The 13,203-nt window shown below is 38.1% G+C and overlaps 4 protein-coding genes across 4 annotated transcripts; 2 read left to right on the top strand and 2 right to left on the bottom strand.

Moving 5' to 3' along the window:
- Positions 1 to 29: 29 nt before the first annotated feature.
- GCK72_001984 (uncharacterized protein) lies at positions 30 to 1,360 on the bottom strand (the record flags this gene model as incomplete). Its single annotated transcript, XM_003114677.1, has 6 exons — positions 30 to 98; positions 149 to 373; positions 419 to 511; positions 579 to 943; positions 1,001 to 1,258; positions 1,306 to 1,360. 6 exons carry the CDS (start codon positions 1,358 to 1,360, stop codon positions 30 to 32), a joined length of 1,065 nt encoding a protein of 354 aa, XP_003114725.1.
- Positions 1,361 to 3,742: 2,382 nt separating this feature from the next.
- Positions 3,743 to 4,153, top strand: GCK72_001983 (uncharacterized protein; the record flags this gene model as incomplete). The annotated part of the gene is made up of 3 exons (XM_053723215.1): positions 3,743 to 3,829; positions 3,875 to 4,043; positions 4,092 to 4,153. 3 exons carry the CDS (start codon positions 3,743 to 3,745, stop codon positions 4,151 to 4,153), a joined length of 318 nt encoding a protein of 105 aa, XP_053591860.1.
- A 416-nt stretch (positions 4,154 to 4,569) lies between these two features.
- GCK72_001982 (uncharacterized protein) lies at positions 4,570 to 7,747 on the bottom strand (the record flags this gene model as incomplete). Its single annotated transcript, XM_003114577.2, has 12 exons — positions 4,570 to 4,960; positions 5,010 to 5,169; positions 5,225 to 5,345; positions 5,393 to 5,611; positions 5,659 to 5,718; positions 5,766 to 5,858; positions 6,353 to 6,647; positions 6,691 to 6,875; positions 6,920 to 7,261; positions 7,309 to 7,409; positions 7,453 to 7,603; positions 7,649 to 7,747. The coding sequence occupies 12 exons, from the start codon at positions 7,745 to 7,747 to the stop codon at positions 4,570 to 4,572; spliced, it is 2,217 nt and encodes a 738-aa protein (XP_003114625.2).
- A 936-nt stretch (positions 7,748 to 8,683) lies between these two features.
- GCK72_001981 (uncharacterized protein) lies at positions 8,684 to 12,774 on the top strand (the record flags this gene model as incomplete). The annotated part of the gene is made up of 13 exons (XM_053723214.1): positions 8,684 to 8,804; positions 8,851 to 8,960; positions 9,003 to 9,091; positions 9,134 to 9,223; positions 10,370 to 10,451; positions 10,499 to 10,719; positions 10,775 to 11,072; positions 11,146 to 11,577; positions 11,631 to 11,717; positions 11,765 to 11,857; positions 11,900 to 12,094; positions 12,199 to 12,417; positions 12,499 to 12,774. 13 exons carry the CDS (start codon positions 8,684 to 8,686, stop codon positions 12,772 to 12,774), a joined length of 2,313 nt encoding a protein of 770 aa, XP_053591859.1.
- Positions 12,775 to 13,203: the final 429 nt, after the last annotated feature.

The following is a 13,203-nucleotide window of genomic DNA, read 5'->3' as shown; positions in this document are numbered from 1 at the left end:
ATCTTAACTAGCTCAGTTTCTTTTTCTCGCTATCCATTCTTTGTCGCAATCACCTTGTCGTACTCTGTTACGAATGCGCTCATTTCTGGACTAGTAATCTGAAAGATGTTCTCGATTTGTTGAGGTTACTTTTGATATCGAAAAAAACCTTTCTATTTTCAGCTAAAGCCAGAAGTACACGATGCATGAAAAGGTATTGAGCATCAGTTTGAACTGATCCATGACGTTGATTACGGATCTCTTTGACTATATCCTTCAGAACTACTTTCTCTCCAGCACAGAACTTCACCAAAGCGATTTCAAGGCCAACAATTGATCCGGTTCTACCGATTCCCGCTGAGCAATGAACGATGATTGGACTAGCAGTTTTCAGCTGAAAATGATGGCACATTAATTCGGAATGTCATTAAAACTAAACTCGAATAAGAAGTCTGAAAACGGCCATGGGGATTTCCGGAACTCCACGATCAGGCCACGCCTTCCACTGCCAGTGTTCGAAATTATGGACTGTCTGAAACAGGATGATAAAAATAATTAAACATGTCATTTCATTATGTCAATAAATCACAGAGACAAACCCCCTTATCATCCGTCAAAGAGATCTTCATAAGCAATATATTCTGCTCGACTTCTCTTGCCGGTTCCGTAATCTTCACTGTCAACTTTCCGTCCATCAAAACCATTGAACCATCTACAGCTTCCGGCCAATACTGTTCACATTTCTTCTTTCCGAGTTCCATAATATTACAGAGCATCACAACACACGGAGCTTTCTCTTGCCAAACAAGACGATAGAAGTCGTCAATCGTCTTTTCGGTTGGTCCTTGAGTACAAATGAACTTGTTGAGTCCGTTGATTTTAACCCAATTCGCATGAATATAGTCGTTAGGATTGTCTTCAGGCCATTTCAGAATTACACGAGTATCATCAATACAGTAAACATCTGGAAATGTTACCTCAAACCCATTCTACTATTCATGAAACTCGTCCTCATACCCACCTTTGTACCGATTTTTCTCCGGATGAGTCTCATGTCCGGTCTTCGGTTTATGACATGGTTGAGTCTCAATTTTAAGATTCATAAACTCTGAACTCAGCTGTTTAACACCAGTTTCAAGTGTAGTCTTCACAAAATCTTTGAGCATTGCTTCGTTCACATCTCCATATTGAGCCGCCCGTCTCACCACAGCACTTCTCTTTTTCACAACCTTCTTCTTTGGACGATCCGCCTGAGTTCCATCTTCTGTTTCCAAAGTCACTGAAAAAAAGAAGACGTCAGGTTTATTCAGATGACTGAGTACTAACCATCCTTTGGAGTTTGATTCTTTCTAGGATTTCTTTTCTTGTTGACCGACGTCATCGTTAGATATCTTTCTTCTTGCTCACTGTTGTCAACTTTTCAAAGACAAACGGGAGGATTTTTGTCAGTTTGACAAAAAGAGAAATAACCAGGAGAAATTAAGAGAATTACTTTCTAGGAAAATGAAAAAGGACACAAAAAGTGAAAGAGAGTAAAAGTTCACGGACATTTTGTGAAGATTCCGTAGTTGAAATTCGAAGAGAGTTCCGATTGAAATTTTACGAACACATCATTTGATTTCTTGCTCAGCTTCCACTTGTTCAATGTCTTTCCTTCTACACTGAATTGCTTCACAACATTCCTTTTAAAACGAAAACTGACTCAAAACCACCTGCCAGGACAATCTGCCAAGATTTCCTCCTATCTTACTAAAACCTCTCACTGCGTTAGTAGTTTCAAAAACATTTTGTCACAAAAGTTCGTTTGAAAAAGGGATGAAAAATGTTTCTGAAATTTTCATGGGATTTTTTTTGTTCATCCTAAGCACAACATACAGTTGTAGTCTAATTCGATTTCATCTCATCCTTGAAATTTCTCTGAAACAAAAAAAACGCAATGAACCAAAAAATTAGATCTAAACTACATTTGTGGTCAAAAATACGCACGGTTTTGTGACGGCATTTAACTTCGTAATTCTTAATTTGCAGATAGTGAACAATCTTTGGAATTAAATGAAAGAGGTTGACTTCCTATAGAGATTTTAAGTTCGAAAAAGAGGAGAAACGACCTTTTTCCTGAATTGAAAACCTGTTTTTGCTTTACGACAACGTCAGAAATAGAAACGACATCTTTGAAAATACTCCCCTGTTATTGCAATCATCTTTTATTGAATACTCTGTTCAAAGTATGTTTGTTCCAATGTCCGAATAGCTGTTATTCTAACCCTCCAATTGGTTTGTTATCACTTCAAAAATTGTTAGAAATGCACAAAATGTTTTCTAGTGGAGTTTTAGTGTGGTGAAAACAAGAGCAATAGCGTCGGAGGCGCGACAGCCCCTTCTAATGTTTAATTATTTCCTCCCTTTTCTCTCCGAAAACTAGAAATTCTTGTACAAATTCAATGATTCATGACCTAAGATCTTTTCCGCCACGTGACTTTACGTTTGATTCCATTGACCACCACATGTTAACCTCCGTGGAACTTCCACCTTATCATGTCTCTATTTAGTTTCGTTTTTTGTTTGTTACGAAAAAGAAATGGTCTTTGGTTACTGTCACTGAAATAAATAAAAGTATCAGTGTTTGATTTTGCACACTTTTCTTTGTTTTTTTTAGAGAATGAAAGAATTCGTCATTTGAAGAACAGAGTGCAAATGAAATGGATCATTCTACCTTAACGATTTCGAAAAGTTTTATGCCCAAAAAAAAAGGATCTATAGTTACAGTATACCTTTCAGAAGTTTTCGCGTTGAAATCTTATTTCCTCTAAGATATTTCATACACAGGAAAATCTTTTTGAAAGTATACTGTAGTAATCTTTGAACTCGCGTTTTACGACTTCTGACTCGTAGTGGGACTTCTGCTCAATTCCATTCTAAATGGCAACATTCTTTCAGTTCATTATCTTTTTTCATCATCACCGCCCCTTGTTTTGATGACCCAGTGATAGGTTTTATAAACAAAAACGTATACATCTACATACTATATATGCATTTATGACTTGTGCAATTAATTGTCTGTTTTTTTCGGTCACCCCTTCTGCAAGCAGACATTAGTATTTAATCAAACGCTGCGGGTGTTTTTTTAGACAAGGTCAGTTCAATGGCTCACTTGGTTTTTCGGTTCACTTTCGCTTCTAGGGCTTATAGTAAAACATTTTGTTTATTTTTTCCCTTAATACTGGCCTAGACTACTGTAGGATAACTAAAGAGGGACAGTAGCAAAATCAGTAGAAAACCGTTCATATCCTTTTTCAGTGTTGAAATTCGAAATGATACAAATACAACGACTTATTAAGATTTATTTGTTTTCTGTCGAGACGAAACATTTTACGAATGATCTCCTCCCATGAATCGAGTATTTCCTCACGTAGGAAAGGACATTTCGGTCCTCCTAAAACGAGAATTCCGCCGTTCCTAGTATGTATTATGAATTTCCGACACTGCGCCGCATGGCTTTTGGCGCCTCTAATTTGTTCAAAATGGTCTCGAAGCGAAAAACATTATTTGCATTTATTTTTAGACCTGCAAAGCTCGAAAATAGGGTATTTGATCTTTTTCAACTACGAGACCATTCCGCGAAATTTCTAATAAATGGGATGCGCCTTTAAAGCCATGCGGCGCAGTGTTGTGAATTTATAATAAATCAGTTTAAATGGATTTATTTCTTCAATATATCTCAGTCTTCTCCTCTCTTCAGTTCGAAGTCTTGATTTAATTTCAGATGATTCTTCTTCCAATTCAATTCACTCTGATTTCATGTGTCAGTTTGGCAACAACTTTCACTGTTTATTCTGTCCCCATTCTCAAGGTTTGTACATAAACTATGTTGTTCTTCGAATCAAAATTCTTTCAGTTCATGTATGAATTCACTTTTCTGACACTTCAAATCTCCAAAATGATGCTTTCTGTCAGCTCTGTATGGCTATGGGAAATCGCGACAAACACTGAAATCGTGGATGCTTTCGCTATTATTCTCTCCGTTGTCATATCCACAAGTGTTCTTCTTGACATGTTCTCATATGGTAATTCATTAAAATTTTCCTTATTCGTAATATTTGTAAACATTTCAGAAATTGTCTTCACCTTCAATTCGAACAATATTGATTATGAACAAAATATCGACTTGAATTGATTCTAAACCTCTTTTTCTGTTTTTACGGGTGTCATTTTTTTCACGGGAACTGAAATAAAGCAATTGTTGAACAAATAAAAGGAAAAATTAGTCTCGGAGTGTTACCATAGTCTTTTTTCCTCACAATCATTCAGACAGGGATAACTTCTGGTCGTCATCGACGGGTCGTTGGAATCGAACCAACAACTCTCAGCACGCAAAACACACACGCTGCCGCTTACACCATTCATGTCACCATCTCTGTGTCTCTCTAGGCCGTTATATACCCGCAAAAGAGTGGAGAGATGAAAGTGGACTGGCGACTGGTTTTTCGAGTAATATTAATCTGAAACGCAGAGAAAAAAGTGAAAATTAAATCATTCATCTAAAAAAATTAATAAATATCACAATTGAGGTTCTATCATTTTCGCTAGGAGTTAACAGTTCTGTTGGCTATCCTCCACATTTGATTTCCAAGTTCCTTTCGTTCCTTTCGTCTCTCCATTTGAATATTCTTCATATTTGAAGATCGGTGCATGATCTTTCAACAAGTCAATACATCTTCCAGTTGCCTCTATTGCAGTTTTCCGATGGGGGGATGATGTAGATATGACAACTGACGATTCTCCAACGTCCACTCTTCCCAGACGGTGGAATATGGCAATCTTCTTTACATCAGGGAAAGCCGTTCGAATCTGAGCACATATTCCACGTAGTTTTTTGTAAGCCATTAAGTCGTGACAATCATAAGAAAGGTGAACAACGTCCCGACCAGCGTGGTTGTCACGTGTCACACCGTTGAATGTTGAGATGGCGCCACAGGACGGACTATAATAGGTTTTTGATTGATTTCGGAATTTGTAGATTGAAAACTTACTGACTAACCAACTGATCTACAACGTTGACTTTTAGCTCCTCATCAGTCAACTTGATATGATCATTGAGAATTTGTTCTCGAAAGTCAATGATTGATTCATTTCTGTCCGAAAACCTCGGTTCAGAGACGTCGATGAATGTAATACGAGAGTCCGTTCGACCTGAAAAACGCACTTGGGATTTGAATCAATTTATATAATAAATGTATTGGATTACTTCTTTTTCTTGCATTTTCCAAATGCCTCAAATAAGCTGGGAAAGCAACATTATCAAAGTAACCAGGAGTATCCGGAGGTACATAATCCGTACGGGCTTCACGTCGTCGACGACAAGTTTTCTGAAACCAGGAAATATTTGCTAAGCCAAATAAAGTAAACCACTGACAATATCAAGTGTCAACACTACGATTCTCCCACAAAGTTCCACGATTTCATCCATTTCTGTGATCATGTTTCCATCGATAATCACATTTTTATAAATTTTCGATTTTTCAATAATTCTTTCTTTGAATTGATTCACATTTATTGCTTCTTTCTCATCAAAACTCCAATAATATCCTTGTTCGGTGAGAGTTTTTGCAGCTGGATGATAGATTTTCTCTACCTAGAAAGTTTTTTACTCCTTGAATACTTTTCAATTCAAAGGCTTACTTCGTTCTCAGTTTTGTAGAATTCATCCTGGTTGATTATTGTTGTGTCCGCAGCACCAAACTAAATTTTTGAAACCGTTGATTAATTAACTAACCAGTTTGACTCACATAGCGCTGAAATTCCTTCGCTAAGGTGGATTTTCCCGAATTTGTACATCCAGCCAGAGCAAATACATTGCACTTTCTAGTGGCCATCAACTCCTGAAATTACAAAATAGATACAAAATACATCGAGAATCCGAAAAATGAAACCCGATGAAATCAGGTTGATCGAACGAACAAAATGTTGCGGAAAATAAAAAATCAATAAATTTATCAGTATTCTCTGGCATGTCTCGTGATAACAATGATAAAAAGTGAACAAGAAGAGGCTTTCAGAGAAGATTAAATTCTTGATTCAACAACTATTTGCAGATCTTTTGTTTCAGAAAAACCGTACGAATTGAGTGGGCAAAGTCAGAAAACCGGAGACTTAAGTAAATGGGAGAAAAAAGTAACATAACAACGAAAAGAATGAAAATGTGGTGACAGAGTCATTGAACCGGACGGGTATAATTGAAGAAATTTCCCTATTTTTCGTGGGAACCTTGAAGACGGATGAAGAGTGAGGAAACAAAAGTGTATTCTAAATCAGATTAGTCGCTATCACTGTCCGCGATCACTCGTTTTCTTGTACCTTTGCTCTTTTTGGAGACCTTTATAGTTTTTGGTGGTTTTTTCGACATGTCAAGATCATCATCTTCCTCTTCTTTGACAGTGGTCTGGTTTGCAGTTCCAGCATCAGAATCATCCAGGGCAGCATCGTTCGACGCTGATGGATCAGGTACTGCTGAAGCAGATCGTGAAAGAGATGCTGTAGCTGATCGGGATGGAGCTCGAGAGATTCCCTGAGCTTTTTTGAGAACTATTTGATCGTTTACTTCATCCAAAGTAATCTTTTCTGGGCATTTACTGCACTCTACACTGTCTTGGTTTGAAATCACTGTGGCGCTGAAAATTGAAGCAGTTATTCGAAGTAAAGATTGATTCATACTTTTTAAAGCAATTGAAGTGATATGTTGATTGACATTTGTTACATTCTGCAGTATAAATTGGTCTTGAGATAATTCTTCGGCACAACTCGCACAACTTTAGCTCTTCAGAAAATTTGGCACGTAGCCATGGCTCGAGCTCGATGATTGTTCTTGGAGAAATTTCAACGATTTCTCTATCATCATCCTGAAAGTAACTGATACAAAGTTCACAAAAATTGTTATTCTAACCATAGAAAAATATTTCTGCCTAGTCATCTTCGCCATGAACATATCACATTTCGGGCCCGGTACTTTGTGTGGTTCTCTTTGGATAATTGAGTGAATCCAGGACATCTTCACAGTTCCATCTCCGCACATCATCTCTTCGAGAATTGCGAGGAATAAAGCGCGTTCAGATTTTCTGTAAGTAGAAACGTTAATTTGGTTAGAGGTACGAGTATTATCTAACGTCAGTTCGCTGGCCTCACTGATGATAGATGAATTTCTAGAGCATCCCGTCATCGTGACATACTCGTTAGGAGTTTTTTCATCGGTCGAAGGAACAAATCGCCATGGTCTGAAGTCATTCCTCTGAAATGTTTCTATTTTCAATTATGTTTTTGCTTGGACGCCCTTACAATTTTTCCATTTGCAGTGTTCATTGTTTTTACAATAGATCTAGACAGTTCTTTCGATTCCTCTGATGTGATTTGGATCTTCATAAACGCTTCTGGATGCTCTGTAAAAATTGGATACACGAGCTGGATATTACTGAAGCTTACTTTTTTCTTTGACAGTAGTCACGTATTTCGTAAAAAGATAGTTCATTTTTTTTCTACTCATAGTCGGCTCCAGGATAAATTTGTTGATCAGAAAACGATGAGGGTCTCCGAACTGTTTCGCTGCTTTCAGAATGTCATCAAATTTTGAAGGCTAGAACAATTTATTTCAATTTTCGTAATTTTACTGAAATTATACCTCTAAAGAAAAATTCCCGAGAATTACTTGTAAGTCGAAGTCGCCGTGTGGAGTTTCTTCAGCTGACATGTCTGCTTCGTCATGCTCATCGTCGGACATTTTGTTTCTGACAAAAAATTATTATTATTTTAAATTAATAAAACAAACTGCAATTTTTTATAGTGCTATTTAGGTCAAATTCTTCAGAAAATTTGCAATTTTTTCTGAAAACAACAAAAATTATATTCCGAACCGAATAACCGCCATTTTTTAAATTTTTTTTCAAAAGTCCGTAGTTGTTATTCTCTGTGTTTGCGGACAGTGCGGTCAATTTCACGAGCAAAACATTTCAGATGCTTTTGCATATCATCATTTCCCAGTTATAACTAACTTTTGCCTCTTTGCCGTTGATTTTCTTGAAAAGCTAGAAATATGTTGAGTTTTAGATGCAGCTTTCCAACGCAAGGACAGAATTACAGCGATAATCTATTTGAATAGCTCCAAAAATGATAGTGTGACATTAATTTGCTAACAGCAATCTAGCCAGAAGATTAACGAAGAGAGCCAAGTAAAGACTCCGCCTAGGGCTAACTGTACAAAACTTCATAGGGGACATACGGAAATCTAAGATCCCCAGACTGGGTCGTACACCTTTTGGTTAGACTATTGACCTGAGCAATACTGGGTACACTGGAATCAGCCGTTGTCATTTTCGAAACTTGAAAAACAAATGATTGAAGGGTACAAATTCTTCAATTTTAGGGTACAACTTTGCTAATATTTTTTTTTTTTAATTTTGCTTCGAAATGCAAGTTTCTGTGAGTGTAAGCTGTGTTTGGACTGCTAAAAACTTTGCTTGAACCGCTGAAAATGCGGAAACACTGCATTGTGGGGAAAATTTCAGTTTAAGCTTTCAGATGTGTACCCTTAAGTCAGTTGTACCCTGTTGTATTCCTTAATTGTTGTACCCTCGGAATTAAATTACGAAAAATGACTCAGCAATGCCTAAACCATTCGTTATTTCTGTTATAGTTTCTAAAGATGTTTCCAGGTGTAATGGACGTCGAAAGCGTCGTACGCACCGCAGTTGAGTCAGGCGTCTTCACGAAGCCTTCAGCGGATCAAAAAGTTTTTAAGGATCAATGCGCTTACTGCTTCAAGGACCCTCATACTAAAGGTGCTTGCTATCGAAATGTAAACAATATTTCTATTACTTATTTCAGACGGTCTTTACATCAATCTCAAGAATTATCATGCTTTCTGCAGAGAGCATGCGGAAATCTATGCGAATAACACTGGAAATAATCTTTATGTGCAGTTTGAATCAACCAAGGTGCCTAACGACATGCTGATTTAGTGAATACAGTGTTTTCAGGTTTTCGTTGAAGAGAAAGTGGATGGTGAACGAGCTGATGGCGAGCCAACGAACAAAATGACGAAGCTCACAATTGATGCTGATCCAAAGTAAACTGTCTTATGTTTTTCAAAACGTTTATTCTGTCTCAGGTTCGAGTTTGAGGACAAATACTGTGTCGTAATTCATCCGAACTACTCGCAACAGTTTTTCAATGTTCAAGGAGTGCAAGAAATTGCAGAGTGAGTAAATTAATCTAACAAGGGAATTGACTTTCCGTACCCGTTCAGAATTTTCTATAAACTTGCACACTGATAGTTTCGAGTCTGCTCTGAACAATGATGATAGTCAAAAAGTGCAAAACTCCCGAAAAAGTGGTTTTTTTGCTCCAAAAGTTGGCTCATTTTTCATCATAGAAAACGCGAGTGCCACTTTGGGAGGACTATCGGGTTTGTGAAGACAACTAGCTGCTCTCTCGGTCAGCGGTTGAATGGCCACGTGGCAGAGTGGGGGACTGGTGGGAGGAAGGTCTGGGGATCGATCCCTTCACTTTTTCTTTTTTTTTGCTTTTTGAAAACCGACTGTGGAAAGTTAATTACAGCTTTTTCGACCTATTCTATGAAGTTTTTATTCCGTTTTGAGTTATTTTCTACATTATCTGAACATTTGCAACAAAAATTTTTTTTGAGAAAGTTTTGTGTTCTCATGATCCTTCATTCATCTCCTCATGGGCTACCCGCTCATTTTTGAAAGCTTGTCAACCAAATTTTCTCATCTACTTTCGAATCAGATATTTATTTAGAATGAATAAGGCCCTGTACAGCAAGAATCCGGCACACCTACTGAAAAACCATGATTCATTAAAGAATTGGCAAAGAGGAGTGTCCACCAATGAATGATCATGAGAACACAAAACTTTCTCAAAAAAAAATTTTGTTCCAAATGTTCAGATAATGTAGAAAATAGTTCAAAACGGAATAAAAACTTTATAGAATAGGTCGAAAAAGCTGTAATTAACTTTCCACAGTCGGTTTTCAAAAAGCAAAAAAAAAGAAAAAGTGAAGGGATCGATCCCCAGACCTTCCTCCCACCAGTCCCCCACTCTGCCACGTGGCCATTCAACCGCTGACCGAGAGAGCAGCTAGTTGTCTTCACAAACCCGATAGTCCTCCCAAAGTGGCACTCGCGTTTTCTATGATGAAAAATGAGCCAACTTTTGGAGCAAAAAATCCACTTTTTCGGGAGTTTTGCACTTTTTGACTATCATCATTGTTCAGAGCAGACTCGAAACTATCAGTGTGCAAGTTTATAGAAAATTCTGAACGGGTACGGAAAGTCAATTCCCTTGTAAGTTTTCTTTTAAAAACTCATGATTATCTTGTTTCCAGCGCAATTCAAACAATTGCTAACTCAACAAGCGCTGAGCGTTTGGCGCTTCTGTCATCTACCAGTAACGCTTGGGATGCTGATGTCAGACGAGTTTCAATGTTGCTTATTCCTGATTATTCTTCTTTCAGATTAAACTCATCACAAAACATTCTAATCTAGTCCAACATGATAACGATAAAAGGCTTGCTCTCTCAGGATGGCATTGTGAAGTTGAAAATTGCGGACTGGATGAAAATCTGTGGATCAATTTGACAGACGGAGCTATTCGGTGTGGACGTAGTCAGTACGTTGCGGACGGACAGAAGACTAACGGAAACGGTCATATGCAAGACTATTATGCTGCTACGGGGTGAGAAAGCCAAAACCGAGTTTTCGTTTATTCTTATTCCTCCTCAATCATCTAGATATCCACTCGTTGTGAAACTTGGAACAATTTCTTCGAACCTTGAATCAATTGACGTCTACAGTTACGATGAAGACGATGCTGTTATTGATCCGAATTTAGAGAAGCATCTAAAACACTTCGGTCTTGATCCCTCCAAACTCGAGAAAACAGCCAAAAGTACACTTGAGATGGAATTGGACATGAATGAGAAGTGGGAATGGGCTCGGTGCACTGAAGATGGTGCTGTTTTGGAACCAGTTTATGGGCCAGGGTACACAGGACTCATTAACACTGGAAGCAGCTGCTATATGAACTCGGTGAGCATAATTTGAAAACGCACAATTTTTAAAATAGTTTTCAAGCTAATGAAAATTATTACGTTTTTCCCAGGTACTCCAAGCTCTTATTCAAGTCGACTCATTCCGTACTCGATACAGCGAAAAAGCTCTTGATATTCTGTTAAATTGTCCTATCGAAACGATCCACAATGACTTCAACGCTCAATTCGCAAAAGTGATTCGTGCTATGCTCAGCGGAGACTATTCTTCCGAAACTGATCTTGAGCACAATAACATTAAGCCACTGCAATTCAAACGGGTCGCTGCAGGAAACCATGCTGAATTTTCAACTGCTAAGCAACAAGACGTCGAAGAGTATATTAGATTCCTTTTCGAGAAAATCTCTCAGAACTCGAAAGACGAAGTAATCGATCCAACGGGTTCTTTGAGATTTCAGACATGGAATCGTTTTGAAGATATTGCTACTCAAAAAGTTCGTTATACCGAACAAGAAGAGCTAATCCTTCGTTTGCCGATTCCAGAGGTAATGATTGAAATATCATAAGTTAACGTTTCTAATCCATTAACTAGCTTCAGGCACTTCTCAAGCCTATTCCGGACACGGAAAACCGTTTCACGGTTGATATGAGTGCCGCAATTCAAGCTGCATTTGATGTGCAATTCGTTGAAGTAAGTATTTTCGTACCGAAAAATATTTTTTTTGGTTTCAGGGATACAAATCCCCTATCACCGGAGAGCAGAAGGGAGCCACAAATACCATCACGATGAAGACTTTCCCAGATTATCTTCTCTTTCAAGTTTCGGTACGTTACAGTTATTTGATTTTTTTCTAATTTCTTTTACAGAAGTTCACGTACAACAATCTTGGTGTACAGAAAAAACTTGATGTAGAAGTCGAAGTCAGTGATGAACTCGATCTAGTTGCGTATCGTGGGCACGGAAAGCTGGAAGGCGAGGAATTACTTCCTGTCGAAACTCCATCCGAGCCAGCTGCCCCAGAAATTCCAGCCAATGTTCGTGCAGTTGCTGGAGAGCTGATGGTGATGGGATTCGAAGAAAATTCGTGTCTCCGAGCTGCTTTCTTCTCTAACGGAAATGCCGAGGTAAAATATGTCTAACTTCTAATCTATGATCGATCTCACAGGTGGCTACAAACTGGTTGATGGAGCATATGGACGAGCCAAACATTAATGACGTCTTTGTCATGCCGACAGGAACACCATCTGCTCGTGGAGAAGTTGATCCGAATCTGGTGGCATCGATTATTGACATGGGATTCACGCCTTATCAGGCTAGATATGCACTGAAACAAGTTCCAACTGTTTCTGAGGCAGTCGACTGGCTTTTCACCAATATGGAAACTGTGAGTTTTGAAAAAGCATTTTTAATTAATAAAATGATACTAGTCCATGAATAAAATGTTACTAATTTGTCTTTTTTTCAGATCCCAGTCGAGACAGCGGCCACCGGATCTAGTTCAGATGCTCCACAACCATCGATCACTGAAGCAGCGAATAGGAAATCTTATAAAGATGGATCCGAAAAATACAAGTTGATCGGAATGATCTCACACATGGGATCTCGCCCGGACTCTGGGCATTATGTTGCTCATATGCTCAAAGACGGAAAATGGGTTCTCTTCAACGACGAAAAAGTGGCTCTCTCACAAGATCCACCAAAGAAGTTGGCCTACATCTATCTTTACAAACGTGTCGAATAAATCTCAATCTGTTGTTCTTTCATCATTCATTTTTGTTTTTTTTGCCCAAAACAACCGAAATTCCTTCTCTCGAGTAACCTACTATTTATTGCGAACTTTTAAATATTTATTTATTTGACCAGTTCGTTTTTCTCTCCCCGAAGTAGCATTCATGCATGTTTCATTGCTTTTTTATCACGCCTTGCATAACTTTAATTCTGCTGTTCCTCCTTATTCAATTGTACATCTCCGTACTCAAACTATATAAAACAGGAAAATTGCTTAAGTGAAAGCAACTCAAAATTCTGAAAAACGATTTTCACTGCATTCATTTAATTTATGCATTAAACCGTGATTCTCTCACTTCTCGATGTTTCGTGACATTTTTCATCCTTTAGGAAGGAAAACTTTAGAACCCAATGATGAATCTATCCAAATCTCCGTTTTCAA

This window comes from Caenorhabditis remanei, chromosome I, assembly GCF_010183535.1.
Source record: "Caenorhabditis remanei strain PX506 chromosome I, whole genome shotgun sequence".
Lineage (NCBI taxonomy): Eukaryota > Metazoa > Nematoda > Chromadorea > Rhabditida > Rhabditidae > Caenorhabditis > Caenorhabditis remanei.
This window is presented reverse-complemented; position numbering and strand designations above follow the sequence as displayed.